The 20,466-nt window shown below is 34.0% G+C and overlaps 1 protein-coding gene across 1 annotated transcript in view; it reads left to right on the top strand.

The window, feature by feature from the left end:
- BCKDHB (branched chain keto acid dehydrogenase E1 subunit beta) overlaps positions 1-20,466 on the top strand; it is a 201,268-nt gene that overhangs the window by 127,443 nt on the left and 53,359 nt on the right. Inside the window, exon 9 of the mRNA XM_004610118.3 lies at positions 13,017-13,103. Coding sequence (XP_004610175.2) covers positions 13,017-13,103 — 87 coding nt within the window. The remainder of the gene's footprint in view (positions 1-13,016; positions 13,104-20,466) is intronic.

Consider the following 20,466-nt stretch of genomic DNA (forward strand, 5'->3'; position numbering starts at 1 on the left):
ATTCGGCCTGAAGACTTATTTTGCTTGGCTTTCATGGTTTACAAAAGAAGGGAAAAGGAAAAGGCAGTTTGCCCACCTAAACCAGAGACTGTTTTCTGCTTGTCTTCAGTTCTGGCCGTCCTTGGTATTGCTACAGTTGTCACATTACTTCCCTTGGCCCTGAATTGTTTGTTTTGTGTCCGTTGCTTAAAAAGAAAGACCTTGTAGGGAGTCTCTGATCTCTGTGTCTCTGTGCCTCATCCATTACATTTCTGTCAGACTGGGAAGAAGAAACCCCATTCTTGATCCTCCTCCTTGTTCCTGGTTCCAGCTTTATATTCAGATAAAGGAAAATAAAAAATGGAAGAAGTGGATGAAGGGCCGTCTGCATCTCTGGCTGAGGTCAGGTCCAAGGGTTCCCTGGGGGTCAGAAACCCAAGGAAAGCTTCTTCTCTGCTGTGCACAGCCAGGGGGAGAAAAGAGCCCTCTTGAGTGAAGGAAGAGATGCCTTGCTTTCTTGTCTCCTCCATTCTTGGCCACTCACTTCCCATATTTTTCTGACTTGCAGTTGAGGCCAATTTCTCCATACTCATAATTCAGGATATAGCTTTGAAGTCTGCTGAATATGGAAATTTTCCATATCTAGCAGGGACTCTAGGGCCAGATACCTAGATACCTCTGTCTGCGACAACTGTCATTGCAATTTTACTGCTTAGTGTGGATTTTGGTTTCCAGGGGAGACTTCTAAGCCTTTTCAGTATCATTTCTTCCGAGCCTACAATCCCTTTGATGTATCCCTTTCTCTTTATTCTCTTGAGAAGACACTGCCATTGCTTAACTTTTTTTTTTTTTTGGATCTTGAGTAGATCCAGGTGTGTGTAATCCCATCCCTCAATGGCCAACATCCAGAGATTTAAAAGCAAGCTCCCAGAAGCCAGTGGGATATTTTGTAGCCTGCTTCTCCCTCTGGGAGAAACTGGCAAGCTTCTGAGAGTTTCCTGCCCACAGGGGACAGCCTTGTAAAGCTTCCCTTGGTGTATTCATATGCTAAATCCAGTAACAAACTAGATCTCATTCCCTTGACCCTGAAAGAGCCTCCAGTGCGACATTCTTGGGAGGACGAGTCCAGAGAGACTTCTAAGATCTCAGGGAAAGGACGAATGGAGAGATTACTGAGCCCACTCGAGAAATTGATTAACGGGATTTTGTGATCGTGATCATGTGATCATGAGTAGATCATTTTCAGAAGCCTGCTTTTCCATCGAATAATCATGACAATTTTATGTGTGCTTCCTCCCCACCCCTCTTTAGTAGACTCTATGATTTACTCCATTTTCCTTCTTTTACTCCTCTTTGAGCAGGGTGAAATAATCCTGCTCAGGCTCTTCGCTCCACAAGCAATGTGGGATCTCTTTGGTTCTCCTGGTCTCTGTTCTGTCTGGGTGACTCCACATGTCGCTGGCCAGGCTGCTCCCAGCGCCTCCAGCCAGGGCTGAAGCCCCACTGAATAGGTCAGAGCTGCTCCTACTCCAGGGCTGAAGCCCCATTGAATAGGTCAGAGCTGCTCCTACCCCAGGGCCCTGTCCTGGCTTGTCTGCCATCTGAATTAGGAACTGTGGACTCAGGGCTTTGCAGAGTTTAGGCAGAAACGAAACAAAATTACTGAAGTTCTTAGTTTCAGGGAGTATGCAACATTGTGGCCGCTATGGAAAGTGTTGAAAGGCAGTATTTGTTGGGGAGAGAGTGCTAAGACCTGGAATGCATACTTGGCATGCTGAATTACCAGGTTCTATCCCTAGAATCCCAAACACTGTCTTAAGTGACCTCCAGTTACCTTGGGAGTAGTGCTCGAGCACCTCCCTAGACATAAAATAAAGAAATAAACAAAACCTAAAGGGAGTTTCTTTAAAGGTGGACAAAGGGCCCTGGGACCACTCTCTCCCAGCAATGCTCTGCTATCTGGACCATCCAGGTCACACCCTGCCACCCTGGGCTGGGGATCTAACTGAATGTGCTCTGTGTTTCGAGCAATCTCTTTAGCCCTTAAAGGCAACATTTCTAAAGTACTTTACCCCTTAAAACAGAATCTAAGTACTTTACCCCTTAAAACAGAATCCTCCCTCGAGCCACATGTGGCCTTTTAGTCTAGTGTGAAGGCTTGGTTATCAAGCTGTGTTTCTTAAAAATTTTGAACTCTTGATCCAGTAGAGAAACACAGACACACAGTGATTGAAACGAAACTTTCCATTACTTTATATTATTTGGATTATCTTTTGAGGCTCAGTCTTAGAATTTAGATTATTCATTCTGAGGGTCTGAATACTTGGTAGCTTTTGCTGTATTTCAAAAATGTTTCTCACAAGATTTATTCCAGTTCACATCGCCATGAGCAGGGTAATAAAGATCTTACTCTATCCTTATCAGAATTAAAATTTAAATTACTTTGTAACTATAATGAATGGAATATCATTTTACCCTTATTTTAAAGCTTATTAAAGACAAATTATTATAATTATAGAACATTGTATTTTCTCTTGTAGCTTTTAGTTATTTTACTTAAAAATGATTTATCGAAATGACCTATTTCTTATGATAAAGTCAGAACTCATAAAACTCCTTGGATCACTCCACAGTTTGTCATTCACCACTGATGTTACTTTAGATATGCCTCACTTTTTTTGTGTAAACAAATGCTCTATTTTTTTTTGTTGTTGTTTATTTTGGTTGTTGTTAGGTCATACCTGGCAGTGCTCAGGGGTAACTTGTGACTCCGCACTCAGAAATCACTCCTGGTAGGCTCAGAGGACCATATTGTATGCTGAGGATTGAATCCTGATTGGCCATATGCAAGGCAAATGCCAGATTCCCTGTACTACCACTCCGGCTCAAATATATGCCTCACTGTTTATGATGCAATGGCTGCAATAATCTTATTCTATTTTAGTAATCCCTGCTAATTAAAAAAAAAAAGGAGAATAGAGAATTGTAAATCAACAGAAGTGAACTATTTGTATTTTTGTGGTTTATAAAGGAAGAACATCTTGTTTCTCTAATAAAAGCATAAATCTGTATGTGTATATAAATTTTAGAATATTGAATTATATTGAATTGAATAATCAATTATATTGATTTTACTTTTATTTTTTGCTAATATCCCATTAGCAATAAATTTCAGTTCTATAATTTTTGACCTTGAGATTCTGGGTCTTGAATAATTATCAATGAATATTTTAAAGACAAATATTATTTCAGCTAAAGGGATTTCTTTTCTGAAATCCACTCTTTTTATGGGGGTAGGATGGTTGAGATGGTTGAAATTTGATTTAGTTGAATGATGGAATTTTACGGGCTGGAGCGATAGCACAGCGGTAGGGCATTCGCCTTTCACGTGGGCGACCTGTGTTCAATTCCTCCGCCCCTCTCAGAGAGCCCCGCAAGCTACCGAGAGTATCTGCCCATCCGGCAGAGCCTGGCAAGCTACCTGGGTGTATTGAATATGCCAAAAACAGTAACAATAAGTCTCACAATGAGAGACGTTACTGGTGCCTGCTCGAACAAATCGATGAGCAACGGGATGACAGTGATGGAATTTTACATCTTTTATATCTTAGATCCCTGCCTTTTATTTTTATTTTAATCACCATGATCTATGGTCTTACAATGTGGCCAGTGCTAGGGAGTCAGAAGCATAGCATTATAACATTGCATCCTCCACCAGAGTGTCTATTTCCCTCTGTCACATGTCTCAGGATACCACTTTACCCCCACTGCTTCAGTAATACCCCTGCCCACTTTCCCTGGCTATCTTATTGCCACTGTAAGCTCAGTTCTGTCAACCATTTCTTAGATTGTATTGGTTTGGATCATCTGTTGTTCCCCTAATCCCCCGTAGTGTGTGTGTGTGTGTGTGTGTGTGTGTGTGTGTGTGTGTGTGTGTGTGTGTGTTTGTGTTTCTATGGTGGGTTTTTATAACCCACATATGAGACAAAATTCTGTACCTGACTCTCTTCTTCTGAGAGATTTCACTGTGCATGATTAATACCTCCAAGTTCTACCCACAATGCAGCAAAGTACATGATTTTATCTTTTCTTATAGCTGAGTAGTATTCCATTGTGTAAATGTATCATAGTTTCTTTATTCAGTCATTAGTTCTTGAACTTTTGGGTTGTTTCCAGATTTGGCTATTGTGAGTAGTCATGCAATGAATGTAGGGGTACAAAAGTCTTTTCCATTTAGAGATTTTGACCCCTTGAGGTACATATCTAGAAGTTGAATTGCTGGGTCATATGGAAAAATCCACCTCTAATATAGTAACTCTCCTATTATCTTGCTATTAATGACTGTATGGGATACATGCACACATTTTCCCTCTGTGCCATCTTAGTTATACATAATAAAAGAATATAGTGACTGCTAAAAAAAGTTAACTATAACAATTTGAGTTATTTCCATTAAAAAAAACCCTAAAATTTTTAGATCATGTCCATGTATTATAAGCCACACGATTTTTGTTTCATAATGGACTAAAAATTCATTTACTCCAACAGAGTTGGACCAGGTTTTTAAAAAATAAAAGCATTTATCCATGGTGATGCAGAAGTGTAGCAATGTTTATATTTTTGATCATTCCTCAGAGAAAAGTATTACCTTGGTAGACTACCAGCTGGCTTCAAGGAAAATTGTACCCTTGATACATGCTTAAAACAACAGTGTAAAATGTAACTGGCTGACAATCTGGGTTTTGGTTAGGGTCACTTTCTTATTATTCACGGTATGCTGGGAACACAAGGAATGATGTCAGTTTCTACCCTTTAGAACTCTTATGATGGCCAGACATGGTATTTCCCTCTATTGTCAACACTTGAGAAAAATTTGCCAAATGGAGACTTATGATTAGAAAAGGAAAGAATATTAGTTATTATTGTTTGTTTTCAGAGGAGAAAAAATCATTTTCGATGTTATTTTAGAAAATACTTGAGTTGAAAATTAAAATCTATGCTTTTCCACAAATGTAAACTGACTTTAATAACTACTATTCTTTCTTTCTCTCTCTTTTTTTCTTTCTTCCTTCCTTTCTTTCTTTCTTTCATTCTTTCTTTCTTTCTTCTACAGTTTGAAATTATCTTTCAGTTATTTCTTTCTCAGTTATGCTTTGCTCTAGGACATTTTGGCAGCACATATTACGGCCCTTTAGTAACCTGGATTAATTTGTCTTTTTTTTCCAAGTATTGGCACATATAAATGGCTTAAGAATTTGTTTTTGACATGACCTAATGCCTTTTAGAGTGTATATAGCATGAAAGTTAATTGGAAAATTTTATTAATGGCTAAATAAGTTGATCAAGGTGATTTTCTGGTACCAGTGTTCCAAACTTTATTAGTTGGAGTTATTCTGTCACTTAATTTCTGGTAGAGTAAAGAACAAAGATAAGAGGCTCAGAAGGTTATAACTAGAATCCTTTGTTTATTTGGGCTGTGAACTTCCTACTAATTTGCTACCTATGTGATCCTGATTTCTTGTTGAGGAACTTACAGAAATGTGTTGTCTTATTTGGCAAAGGATCTGTGTAACATTAATGATCTTAGAATTAATTGTTCTTCAGAATGGGGGGCTAGAAAAGCAAGATATGATGCTTTACAGCATCATATCTTTATGGTATATATCCATGCTTTACAGGATGGAATATATGGTAAAAATTGATTATGTATTATTCTGCATGGAGTATTATTTTGAAATTTAATTTATAGTTCCAAAGGGGCTTGTTTAAGAAATTAGTTACATTAAAGCACTTTAAAGCACTACCTGTGTTGGGGCTGGAGCAATAACACAGCAGGTAGGGCATTTGCCTTGCACGTGGCCGACCTGGGTTCGATTCCCAGCATTCCATATGGTCCTCTGAGCACAGCCAGGGGTGATTACTGAGTGCAGAGCCAGGAGTAACCTTTGTGCATTGCCAGGTGTGACCCAAAAAGCAAAAAAAAAAAAAAAAAGCACTACTTGTATTAATAATAAAGTCAAGTGACCTGGTTAAAAAATTAGAAAAATATTTATGTATGTATTTATTATTTTGGCGGCCCTCTAGTTGGTGCTTGACAATCCTAGGTCTGCAGTGATAGTTCATGGCCCACCAGGAATCATTTAGTGAGGAGTCCTGCCCCTGCAATGTGGTGGATTACTCAGGCCACCACAGCAGTACTTGGGACCTCCAGGGCCACACCCAGTGGTGCTTGGAAGGACACGTGGTATGAGAATTGAACTTACAGTAAGGCACTTACACCTTAACAGCCATACTATCACCTGGCCAAAATAAAGATTTAAAAATGAGTAGTCATTAAAACTCACCAACCATAAGGAAAAAAACAAAGTAAAACTATAAAACAGCACCCCATATCCTTTAGATGTTCACTATGCCAAAAGAAAAGAAAGAAAGAAAATAAAAATTTTGGATACAAGTTTGTATCCACTTGTTGAATTCAAATACATACTTTAAATTTTGCTAACATATATGATAGTATCGTGATGAGAATGAAATATAAATCAGCCTAAGTGACTTCTTAAATCTTTGAAATACCTTAAAGATTATTTAAAAGAGATTATCTAGAGGTAATTATTCCTTGTTTGATGTTTTAAATAATGAGGAAATTGAACAAAAATAAAAACCTCAAACCGTAAGACATATTTACTTACTTATTTATCTATGGTTTGCCACCAGTGCGGCACAATTCTTTTATGATAATGAGAATATCCTTTGTCACTAGAAAAGGAAAATTTATATTCACTATTTTATGTGTTTGTGTGTTTATTACAGTAATGCATTAGAAGAAGCTATACATTATATAGCAAGGCCATCAGAGATAATAGTCGTGTAAACATATGACCCAAACAATAAAATAAAAGTTTAAAAAAAAGAGCATGCTAAGGAAGTGAGGTAGGGAGAAGATGGGGACCTTGGAATATTCATGGAGGGCTGTTGACGCTGGTGGTGGGTTTGGAGTTGAAAAATTGAATTAGGAGCTTTTTAAATCATGGTATCTGAATAAGTAAATAAAACATAATCCTCTGAATAAGTACATAATAGAAAATATCTGTACTACTAGCTTCTTATTCTAAAACCAATCTGGAGTTGGAAAAATAGTTGGGAAAAGTTAGGTCAGGGTAGTTTAGTCTATCCAAATTAGAACAATGATTCAAGAGTAGTTTCTAGAATTGACCTTTCAATGCATTTTACAGCATTATTAGTTCCTTTTATGAGCATAATATATTAGAAATGTGAAAGTGTATTAATAATTTGTTTAAATCAGTGTCTGTTAGCTTAAAAATAGTTGTTAAGAACATTCATGAGAATCCACATATACTTCCACACATTGTGCTTAGGTAACAAATACTTAACACTTTCTGAATTCATGCTCTCGAATGAAGTTTAGTCAGCTGGAGGAGAGAGTGTCGACACATTCAAGACATGAAAAAGAATACTGTGCAAAATAAACAAAGATAAATATAAGTGCTTTTTCAAAGTTTTTAATGTTTCAATGATCTGCATTTGTCCCCAAATAATAAATTGAGCAAAGCCTTCTAACTTAATAAATATTTATCACATGCTTTGTTCTGCAGTTAAATGCAAATGGAAATAACACAGATTTCATGTCTTTGAAATCCCATGCCTTCAAATTTCATGTCTCAAAAGTGATGTCAGAAGGGACTCTTTTTTATTCTTTTTTAAAATATTTTTGAGGCTCTTCTTTTTTTCTTTATTTTGCACTACACCCAGTAAAACTCAGGGACAACCCAGAGATAGTTCCTGGAGGTGCTTGTGAGACCTGGTGGGAAAGCATGGGTCACATTCACGAAGCAAATATAGCCAGTTGTTTTTGAAAGGAGCCTACTGGAACTACAAAGAAAGAACTTGAAAGTGTAAGGTTGGTGGACAAAAATTGTATTTTGAAGTCGCTTGTAGCAAGTTGTCCCATTTTTAATTTGTGTAGAAATTTTTCTTAAAGCTTTCAAGTGTTTCAGCTCTGATGATACAAATAAGTCAGGCAAGAATAAACCAGTGATGATGTCTGAAGTTTTCCCGAACATTTCATGTCTTTGTCAGTTCTATTTGCTCATTCTTGTCCTGTCAACCTTACTTGGTTTTCTTTATGCTTTGCTTGCAGCCTTACCTACTTTTTCCACATGGGTGATAAAGCTCTGAGGATTGGTTTTTCTGTTTACATCACTTTCCTACAATTTAAAAATATTTGTAATCCCATCACTAATATGCTAGCCAAATGGACTTTTCTGAACTTTCTCTGGAGTTCATGACTGTTCTTTCCCTTTCAGCATTAATATTTCTCCATGGACCATGATTCTATTGTGAAGGCCATGCTGATTAATAGTTATTAGGCATCTATGAATCTATTTTTTAACTTGTGATCTATTTTGAAATTTTCTGGCTAAGTTTTTAAATATATTTGCCTACTAAAACAAGAAAATACATATTAAAATTTTAGTTTAAATGATATTTGAAACAAATTAAAGCCATTTTCTTAATGATTTTAGATGATTTGGATTTATTAATATGTTCTTGATTAATGAAGCACAGGTGTATTGTTTTGCCATATATGTATTTGGATAGATAGGAGATTATTTTGATTCCAGAAGGAAGTGGTAAAAGTTGACTTTGAGGTTTCTTTTGTTTTTCATTAGTTTTATATTCAGGTGAAAAATGTTTAAAAAGACTATAAAATGTCTATCCAAAAGTGTTGCTCTCTTAGTCTTGTCAGCTGTAAGAAAAAGCAGCTGACTTTGGTATTAGATTGAATGGCTGTGTAGGGAAAATCTTGTTATCGATTTTTGAGTAAAGAATAAAAGTTACATATCTTTTTGCACGTTGGTGTTGTATTCTTAGGCATATGCAAGTTTAATGGCCTGCCTGTCTGTATCATTTTCTCCTGGAATGACAGCTTAACAGTCTTCCTGGTTGGGTTGTGTTAAAATCTTTAAAGGCTGCATTCACTAAAACATATGTCCAGTGTTCAGGCAGCCAAAGTCTGTGCAATCATTTTAACAGAGTTTAAGTTAGCAGCTCCATTACTCCACATATCTTGTTAAAGCTACATTAAAGTATCCTCAATTTGGAATCCATTATTTTGTATTTGAATTGTTATGGAACATGCTAAAGCATACTTTTGTACTGTCTTAAGTGTGGATTTTGCTAAGAAAATGATAACTGAAATAAACAATGGCATACCTAATATAGTTACTTAAATAGATTTTAAAATCTGTTTTTACTTGATTGTCTACTGTTTTTGGAACATTGTTCTAAGCACCCTGCATGTATTTTTTGTCCTTAAAAATGGTCTCTGAGTAGTAGATAGACAATTGGGAAAAGTCGTGGAATTGCCAAAACTGGAACAAGGTAGCTTTACGGTTCCTTTGGAGCAGGATTATTGAAATATGTGTTGTTGGTAATATGTTCTTATTTTCTGTGTTGAGATTTTTGATAGTTCCTCTTGTGCTAGGATCTGCTAATGCCCCAGGGTAGGGGAGGTTGGGACTAACTGAAATAGGAAGAAGGTGAGACTCCAAGGTAGAAATCCAAGACAGACCAGCTCAGTGCTAACTGACTTAGCAGTCACAGACTATTTCTCTTCTAGTCTCTCAGAATAGTCAAGTTTCCTTGACAGATCTTCTGAAGCTCTTGAAGAAAGGGAAAATCCTTTTGTTTTGTGGTATGGAGCTCAGAGAACAGTTATTTAAAGCCTTGTTTTTGATTAACTGTTTTCTCTTTTGCCATTTGTCACCTCTAAGTTACTGGTGCTTCATCTATCTTAGACCAGACTTCTGGAATAGGACTTAATGGCAGGAAGTCATTGAAGAAGCAGATACTGGAAAATTTAGTCGTAGGTGTGATCTTTTCTGCCTTGACTTGGTTTAGCTTTTTATATTGCAAAGTTGTTTAGCCTCTTCACTAATTTTTTTTCAAGTGGGTAAATACTTTTATCTCAGAAGAAAAATTAAGACTTAAAAAATTATTTTATTTTACTAGAAAATGAATATTAAAAGTATCACTGTACTTATTTCATCATTTATAATAAGGCTTAGAGCTTTCTTTATTAAAAAGCAATATATTGATTTCTATTCAGTATATCAAAATGATAAGTTTAGCAAGAAATATTTCCCAACAATTGTATGTATTATACACAGATATTTGAAAATTAAATGCACATTAAATTGACAGAAATATTCAGTTCAATCCAGTTATCTAGTTGAATTGCAAAGAATAAAAGTAATGCTTCTGTTATTTTGTATATTTTAAACTATCTCTTCATACTAATATCACTATCACTGTATCACATTAATCCCATTAAAAATCTTAATAATTTCTAAAAGAGTATTAAAAAAGAAACATTTAGTAATTATAAATTATAACTGTGAATGATGAAAATACATCTGAAGTGATTATGCATTATACCCGATAAAACCAATGTACTACATAGATGAAATCTTTAATATATGCTAATTGTTTGAGGGCGTGTCTTTGAAAAATATCAGTTTTACTTTAAATTTTGGTATTTTGAGATATCTGATTTTTTTTTATTTTATACATTTTAATACTTTTCACATAAGATTATTTTGAAGAACAAAAATGGAAGTTGTTTTTCATTGTTTTTGAGATTCACTGTATCACTGTTACTGTCATCCCGTTGCTCGAGCGGGCACCAGTAACATCTCCATTTTGATACTTGTTGTTACTGTTTTTGGCATATTAAATATGCACGGTTAGCTTGCCAGACTCTGCCATGCGGGCGAGATACTCTCGGTAGCTTGCCAGGCTCTCCGAGAAGGGAGGAGGAATCAAACCCAGGTCGGCTGTGTACAAGGCAAATGCCCTACCGCTGTGCTCCAGCCCGTTTTTGAGATTATGACAACAAAATAAGTATTTGTTACCGTTACCCTTTATTCTAGACCTTTTACTTTGTCTTTTTAAACTTTATTTATATTTAATCAGAATACTTTCAACAATAGAGAGACATGTTTTTCACACTAGAAATGAGGCCCTTTCCTCACAATTTCTTCACTGTCATTCTTTGGGAGAAACATTTTAATAGTTTGGAGTGAATCCTTTCAGATTGTTATACATGTTGATTCAATTCATGTAACTATATGTGTATATATATATATACATATATATGTTTTATATCTTTACTGCTATGGTGCTTATGCCTCATTAAAAAAAGAGATTTTGTTGTTTCAGATTTTACCTATTTGCTAATTACTTATCACAGATTGTATTCTTTGGCTTTAATATATTTTTCATGACTGCATAATACTTCAATATATTGATATGCTTTGCTTTTTTCAACAGTGAATATGTCTGTTTACAAAATATTGTATTAAGTTCAAGTGTTGGAAACTTTTAAGTGAATATAACTGTGATTAGTTTCCCCACTGCTGTCTGCAGCCTGTAGGAAAGTACAAACTCCTTATTGGTCTTTAGGGTTCATTCATAGAGCTTTACATTTTTTCTTTTAGAGACTACACTTAGGTAAAAGTACCTTTTCACAAATTCTGTTGAGTGGAGTTTTAAGGCAGCAGCAGTTATTTTTATGGAAAATTTTTATTTCTATCTACTAGGAATGTAAGGTGTACCCTCTAGCTTATATGGATTTTGACAGAGTCATCTTTAGACCCTTTATGTTTGCAGGGTTCCAGAGATATAGAAATCTCAGTGTGCAGTCTGTTTTTTTAATCAGTGATGTTTAAAGTCAGGTCATCTTTTAGAGAATACCTTGAGAACACATTTGTTGTCTTTATGATTGTGGAATATTTTGTTTCTATATTTTTAACAGATACACTTAAGTTTAATTTGTGACTTGCATAGATGGCAAAATTAATTATAGTAAATCCTAATACTCATATCTCACGGTAGCATTTTATTGGGCAGGGATGGTATTCATTAAGATGTTTATAAAGTTTTACGTCCTCAGTCACTATTTACATAACAGATACAATATTTTTGTCTTGATTAGAAGCCATATCTTGGAGTATTACATTTGCTGGCAGAAACTGCTGCATAGTTTTAAAATTCTAAACTCTAATTGCCCAAAATAAAGAGAATCTTTTAATTTATGTACATAGTTTTTGCTTGGAAGGTTTTATTTTATATTCATTCATATTTATGAGTATTATTTGTATATTCACATTGAGCATTTAAGGAAGGCAATATTAAATAATTACAAATGTTGAAAAATGATCTTCTCTTTGATAATTTGGTAATTGTTTAATGTATTTTCAGTATTTGCTTGCTGTTGATTTTAATACTTTTTTTCCCTTTCAGCATAGCTGGGATCCTGCTATGATATAATGGTTGTTATACTTTTTGATTTATTACTCAACAGAGTATATCATGTATGGTACAAACAGCCAATGCGTTTCTATTGTTTGTGATACTTTTTATGTTTAAATGGAATTTGTGGTTATTAACTAGACTGTGATGCACATGAATGAAAGGATAGTTATAAGCCTTTTACTTTTGCAATGATTTCTTTCTACTGGATTTCCTTTAACATGTAGTGGCCTGAGCTCTTCTTTGTTACAGTTTTTACATGCTATTTTTATTTTTTCTTCTCCATGAAATAATATAACTCCTTATTTATATGAAAATATGCCCCCAAATGTAATAAAGCATCACTTAATGAAAGTGATGGAAAAAATCAATATGGCAATATATAAAAATGTGAAATAAAATAATTTTGCTCATGTTCCAAAATATTTTATAAAATTGGGATGCAGTTTTAATTACTTGCTTAACATTACAAATCTCATTTTTCTTTTGCACTAGGATTATATATTGAAAATGTTTTGACAGTGCAATATCAAATGAGTATCCAGTTGAAGGGATGTTGTAACTCACGTAGCATAATGTTGAATTAATCAATTTTTAATATCATGCATTGTCATTACATATTTTCTCTTTATTGCTTAAAAAGTACCATCAGATACTCAAAATATGTATTCTCTTCTACATGAGGTTTTCCTTTTTTCTTTCAGTCTGTGATCAAAACAGGGAGACTGCTAATAAGTCATGAGGCTCCCCTGACAGGCGGCTTTGCATCGGAGATCAGCTCAACAGTGCAGGTAATTTTTTTGGCATTGATTTTAACGTTTATGCAATTGCATATTTCTATTTTAGGACAGAAATTGGTATCACAATATATGTATGTTTTGGAAACGCAGTTTGCATTTTACTCTATTGCTTTTAGTTAATCTAGTTACATCTTTTTGAAAAGGATTCTTAAAATTATAAAAGGTCAGAATTTCTATGTAGGAGGAAGAAAGTTTAAAATAAGTATAAAAACTGGAATTCAGTTATTTTTATTTGGATGATGAAAAAGAAAAAAATTTTATATTTGAATTTTTATTTTAATAAGACAAGCAAACTTACTAATTGATTATAAAATTGATTGAGCTACTCTTATTTTTAGACCCTTCATCTTATAAATGGGTTTTTCAAGGCAATAATTTAAAGCCTTTAAATAATTCTTATAAACTGATTTAAAGTAATTAAAATCATTTTAATGAGTTAGCTTAATAAGCAAATTGTCTTAATGCTGATGATAATATGAAAAAATTTAAAAATAAGTTAAAGTATTTGTTTTATTGGGTTAGCATATTTTGGTTAACATCAGGAAATAGTTCTATATATTTCTTTATGGAGGATTTTTCACTTAAAACTTTATTGGAGATGTTAATAAGATGATTTCAATGTCTTGGTTTTTTTCTATTTTTAAAAATTAAACATTTAGTAATTAAAAATATAAGTACATTCATTTTAAATTTAAAGAATTTAAAAGCTGTTTTCTTTATTACTACTAAAATGCTTTTATTGTTATGATGCATAGAATCTGAGAATTTCTTTTAAGAGAATATATTTGTGATTAATGAATAATGCTTCTATGTAAAACCTTTAACCAGTAAACAGTCATTTTAAATAGTAAATGTCTTTATGTGTGAATTAATAATATACCTATTTTAAAATTAGATGAAATAAATTTCAACATATTTTAAAAACTCGATCAAAGAGGCACATAATAAACAGGCCCCAACAAAGCTATATTATTTTTCATTTGTTCTCACTAACAATGTTAAGAAAAGTAAATGAATTTTGTTTCTCCTTATTATTTAAAGTAAAATTAGAAATATACTGCTTATCTTTACAGAGGTACTTGGTATTTATTGTGCATTTTATTCATTAAGTGGTAGAATATATTAACTGTCAAAAAGAAGGGCATAAATCACTATACCACCAACGTATTATTTCAAGTCTGAGACAAAACTGGTGAAACAAACTGACATATTCGTACTTGTAGTTAATATATAGTCTATTCAGCCATTTGATAGGTTTTTGACTGTTGCTAATAGAACTTCCATTCTGTAGCCTTGCTTCATTCTCCACTTGTTCACCTGAGTGATGTTTTATTTTATCTAAAATGTTAACTTATATTTAAGGGTAAAAGAAAAGCAAATAGAGCAGAGGCTTAGAAATTGTAATTCTTCGTGTGAAGAATTCTCTATATATGCTTCTCTATATACTTTTAAAATTTGATTTCTAGACTACTGGTAAATTATAATAGACAATGTTCAATTTTTTAGACTGAATAGGAATCAGAAAGATTATTTAATTGCTCTGAAAGGCTAGCACCAACAAGATTATAAACACTATATCAAAGCCAGAACTTGAGATGATGTGATGATAATTGTATTAAAAGTTGTAAAGGAAATTTTTTAGAACAAAACACCCTGTAACATTTTCAGATTTTAAAGAATATGCCTATAGCTTCTTAGGTATCTGCAGTCTGACAAACTCAGATTTAAACTCACTATTTCCTTTTGTAGATGCATGTGTATCACCCTGAGTGCTTTGATTTATCCAGTTTCAAGACTGGGAGATTTGGGGCTAGTGCAGGCGTCTTGAGTAAATGTTGAGTGTGTGCCTCTGCATTCTTTATTTAAAGCCCTCTTTCCCCCAAGAGGAAGATAGAATTTTTTTGATTTGTTACAAAGTGTTCTTTCTTTTCCATGTTAAAGTTAGTTGGCCAAATAACCACAAGATGAATTAAGACAATAATGTAAAATATATAGAGGGGATTTAAATTTTTTTGAAATTAGAATTGGATTTATTGATATGAGAATGCTTTTGAGAAAGCTAATAGTTTTTGCTTAATTCTAGTTTTATTTTCTCAAGTGTTAAGTGTGGAAATCAGTGTTAATAAACCATAATCAATACAGTATTCTCCAGTGTTTGCCTGTTGTAGCTTTTACGTATTCTTAAGGAAGGCCTAAAGAAGGTAATTAGACAAATTTTTTCTTATTGAGGAGTAATGTTTGAGTGTAATTTGGAGTACTCCAAACAATAGATTATACTTTTCAGTAATTATTTCATTCATGTATTGAACTAATAGAATATTTATGGGCTGGAGCAATAGCACAGCGGGCAGGGCATTTGCCTTGCATGCGGCTGGCTTGGGTTTGATTCCTTCGTCCCTCTCAGAGAGCCGGCAAGCTTCAGAGAGTATCCCGCCCACACGGCAGAGCCTGGAAAGCTGCCCGTGGCATATTTGATATGCCAAAAACAGTAACAACAAGTCTCACAATGGAGACATTAATGGTGCCAGCTCGAGCAAATCGATGAACAACGGGACAACAGTGCTACAATATTTATATTGAATATATTTATGAAAGACCCCAATGTATATAAGTGAAAATTTTAAGATTACCAGTATCTTGTGTGATTTAATATGAAATCACTCAAATTGTGAGGTGCAGTTGCTTTCAGTACTTGGAATGACTAATATTTCTGCTTTTCTTTTTGTTGTTTATATATTCGTAAGGTTAAGAAAAATAAAATGAAGTTAAGACATTGAAAATCAGTTTTCTGCAAGAACAGGAAAAAGCTGCACAGAAACTTTGCATTATAGTCTTAGAAAAGAAGTTTGAAATTATGCCTGAGAATTGAGCTATAAATTTGAGCATTGTTGATTAAGATGTTGAGTTATCCTCATTATATTGACAAATGTAGGGGTTTTTTTTTGAAAGTAAACATAAGAACTCTGCTTTATATAGTTGTGCAAGATATGTGGCAGCTCTTTAAAAGCTCATGGTTTATCTTTTAAAGTAATATTAGAATATTTTAAGAGAGTGATCAACAATAAAATGGGATGATTTTAAGTATTTTAAAATATGAGAACGGGAAGGAATAAAATCTAAGAACAGCATTTTCTGTTTTGCTTAAGTTTTACTATTGCCATATTCAAAATAAAAAATATTAATGAGACTATAGAACTATAGGGAATATAATTTTTAAGTTTTTGGTTGACATTTTGAGATAGCAAAATTATGTTATACTGCATTTAACTGAACATTAAGGATTATTTTTGCTGAGTATAAAAGTATTCTTGATATTGCTATTAAGGTTATTTTTAGCTATGAAAATAAAGTATGAAAAATGAATATAAGATATATTCATATTTTATTTAACTTTTTTATTTATATTTGATGACTCTTCCATCATAATAGGTTTAAGTGTTCATATCTTAAGCTTTTAGTAAGGCAGTTTATTACTTTAAAAATATTTATTGTTAACAATTTGAAGTGATGTTATACTCATATTCTTATAACTATTGATTAGAAACACACACATATATATATATACACATACATATAAAAATTTATCCTTATCAGCTGTGTCTTCAAAAAGCTTATGAAAATGCTTATAAAACTTAAAACCAATGGATCAAATCTAAGAACTGCTTTGCATTCCTATTGGATTTAATTTGGAAATTAACTGGGAGGCAGTAAAGCCGAGTCCTATTATATTTGGCTCCTCTCAAGGGAGATTTCTTGGTCAGTTATCCAAAGCTTCACTGTCTCTTCTCATCGAATTTTACATTCTCATCTGTTCTCACTTGGGGTGTAGGAGGTTTCCCCTTCTTTCATTTGACACAAACCTGTAACTTGGAGATGTGCTTCATTTAGAGTGTATTGCATTCCATTGTGTACTCTAATTTGTGGAAAACTAGAAAGGCAGCAGAATTTATGTGACTCATTAACTTCATTGTGTTGTTTAGCAAAGATTTTCATTGTCACTGAGAATTATATAAATTAATTTTATGTGATGTTTATATTCCTCAGCTTTGTGTCACCACAATTTAAGAAGAAAATCTTTACTCTGCAAAAAATAAGTTAAGCTCATCCATTTTTGTATTCTCCCAAATTAATTTTTCTTATATGTTTGAAGGCAATATTCAAAATAGGCATTTGTTCCATATTAAGAACAAATAATTTATAATATTCTAGCAGTTTTAAAAAGCATGCTTTCTTTAAGCCTTGTAAAAACAAAACTTTATTATTAATTTCTAACACATTCTCATAATGATGAAATAAATCTTGACTCTGATAGGCTTGTGATAATAAAAAAATGTTTTTTTTCCCCCTCTGGACTCAGTGCTTAGTAAGAGTGCCAAAAAGTTTAGGGATTGTGGTTGGTTTAAAGATTTTTCTTTTTTTAAACACATGGAAGCAATAAATCTACAATAAAGCATCCAATTGGAGTGGATGGTAAGTTTCCATACCATTGTCCTATCCTTTCTGTGCGGTCTCTTTCCCTAGAATAAGAACTTAGAAGTTGCGCATACCAGCATGTATTTTAAGGTAACCAGATTCTAGTAGTTTGAAAGGATTTTTCTAGAGTTGACATGAATCATAAGAGCAAACTCATAATTTTCAAGTTAAAGAATTCTGCTTTTCTCACTGTCTAATGTTAGAAAGAATTAACAGAAGTATTTTTTCCTATAAACTTATTACCACCATATTTACAAGCACTCGGTTTAAAAACATCAGCCTGAGGAGAATAAAAGCAAATCCTAAGAAAAGCGTTTTGAGTTTTTACCCGTGTAGAAAATATGTCCAGTAAAACTATTATGCTGATAAAGAGCCATGTGAAAATACTACCAAAGGGGTTTTATTTAATAGTTTACCATAATTTTATAATCCTAATTTTTTAACAGTAATGAAAATGGTTTGCCAATGATAATAGATATGGCATACAAGGAAAGTATTATACTAAAATCTGTTTAGATGGAGTTAGAATATCAGAAAAGCACTGCAGCTCTGAGTGTTCCCGTATTGAATAGTCTCTTTAAAATGGAATTTTTCCTTGAGACCTATAGAGTGTTTTGTAACTAGCACCTCTCACTAAAGATAAATGAAAGATTAAATTTTTGTGGGGATGTCTTAAGGGTAGAATGGCTACTTCGCTGTAGCGAAGTGTGCCTTATACTCTGGCCCTCCTTCTTGCCCTGACCCATGTACTGGGAATGCCACCAAGACCCGGCCACCAACCTCTCTGCTTCTAAGTTTTTCTTGGGGCATTGTAAAGCATTTAAATGACTGTTCTTGAGAGAGTCTAATTCATAGAAATATTAAACTCAAAATTATAACTTCATCTTCTTATTTTTTATAAGATGTGCATGATAAAATGTTTTGCCATTTTATATGATATATCTATTTGACTTTGTATCATTAAAAGTCAAATGGCTTCTTTGACTATAGTAAAAAAGTGTTTTGTTTTGTTTTTTATGTCAGCAGTTAGGATCATACTCTGCTCAAACTGATGTCTCTATGGTTTCTCTTACTCTTTTCAGGGCTCCAGTATGTGGTTAACACCGGTTTGTTGATCATTTCCTATATGATGATAATTCTTGCAATCAACTTTTATTCTTGCAGACAATCTGGGAATTTTACTTAAGACATGGAGTTCTTGTTTCGGAGACATGATTTTAGTGCAAAATAGATACTGTGATACATAGGAAGGTAGAAAAATGCTCAAATGTGAGAGCTGAGTTAATTTGAAGATGAGTATAACCCCAGAAGTAAAGCTGGGTGGGAATTCCAGGCAAATGGAATGGTTTAAATAAGTAGGAAATATATTTGCAGTTATTAGGGATTTAAAGTTACTTTGTTACAACTAAAGAGAAATGTGAATATATAGCACTAGGTAAGGATCAATAAGTAGGAGCAGTGATCAGAGAGATGGTACAGCAGGTAAAGTGCTTGCATTCCACGTGACTAATGTGGGATTGGGTGCTGTCACCTCTTATTATCCCCTGAGACCACCAGGAATGATTCCTGAGTGCATAACCTAGAGTAAGCCCTAGGCACTCCTGGATGTGACCCCCTCCCCCCTCCCCCATCTCTCCCCTCCCCTCCGCCACACACACACACACACACACACACACACACACACATACGTAAATCCAAATTATTCTAAAGATTCTTAATTCGAGGGTGGCTAAGAAATTGCACAGTGTTTGGGGCATATCTAGCATGCATTTGACTGGGACTTGATTCCCTTGAGCACCACAAGGTGCCAAACTGGAAGACTTGTAAAGCAAATGCCTGCACTATTATACTATCTCTCCGGTCCCTAAAAACTCCCATTTTGGATTCACACACAAAAATAATACATAAGGGAATTTTACCCCCCAGTGTTGTTCATTTGCTAGGAAAATACTGGAAACAATCTTGATGACAACAATTAGAATATAGTTATGATTTATCCATGCCATGGATGTTATAAGATTTTTGAATCATTAATAAAAAAGATTGACAATGTGACATTGATATGGATATGATTTTAAATGAAGAGTTCATTGTGCAACCTATATTGTGGGGAAAATAATTTCTATATACACATATAACTGTCTCTCCAAATATAGGTGTAGAGGGAACTCTTGAAAATAGGACTTTCATTTTATATTTTCTTATAATTTCTTCATTTTTGCTGTATGCATTATAATTCAAAATATTAAAATTAAACATGTCTCCCAAATGGCCTGATAAATTTTCCAACTATTCCTAAGTTTCTGAAAAAGGAAAGCCATTTTGCTTGGAAAGTTGGCTTTTCCTTTTAAAAACATTTCTGTTTTTTGGTCTTCTAAGCAGTATGCGAGGCATGCTCACTGTGATCCTTAGCCTGGCTGTGTGGATTTATCTGATGGTTCAGGGGTTCAGGACTCTGGCCCAGTCATTCAATAAAGCCTGGGCCCTGTAGTACTGATCAACCCAAGGGCTGGTGGAGAAGTGTGTGGTGCTGGGGGCTGAACTGGAAGCCTGGGAAATGAAAGGCATGTGGACCTTGGCGCTCTCTCACTGGTCAATGACTTTCTAAGTTCCATTTTATTTTGATGTGGTTCCTTAGTTATCTGAGTTTGAGTACATTTGAAATAGTAAGACTGACATTCAGAATGATAGTTGTTACTTCCTCATATTTGTGACATGGAATAGTTTTCAAAATCTGCATAGATTTGATTATTTGCACGTTATGTTTACCCCCATGTGTATGGTAATAAGAACATGGAATTCTTAGTTCTTTATTATGAACAGGAAAGCCTCATTCCATTGCAATATTTAGGTTACTTTATTTTCCTCCATGAATTGACAG

Source organism: Sorex araneus, chromosome 4, assembly GCF_027595985.1.
Source record: "Sorex araneus isolate mSorAra2 chromosome 4, mSorAra2.pri, whole genome shotgun sequence".
Classification (NCBI taxonomy): domain Eukaryota; kingdom Metazoa; phylum Chordata; class Mammalia; order Eulipotyphla; family Soricidae; genus Sorex; species Sorex araneus.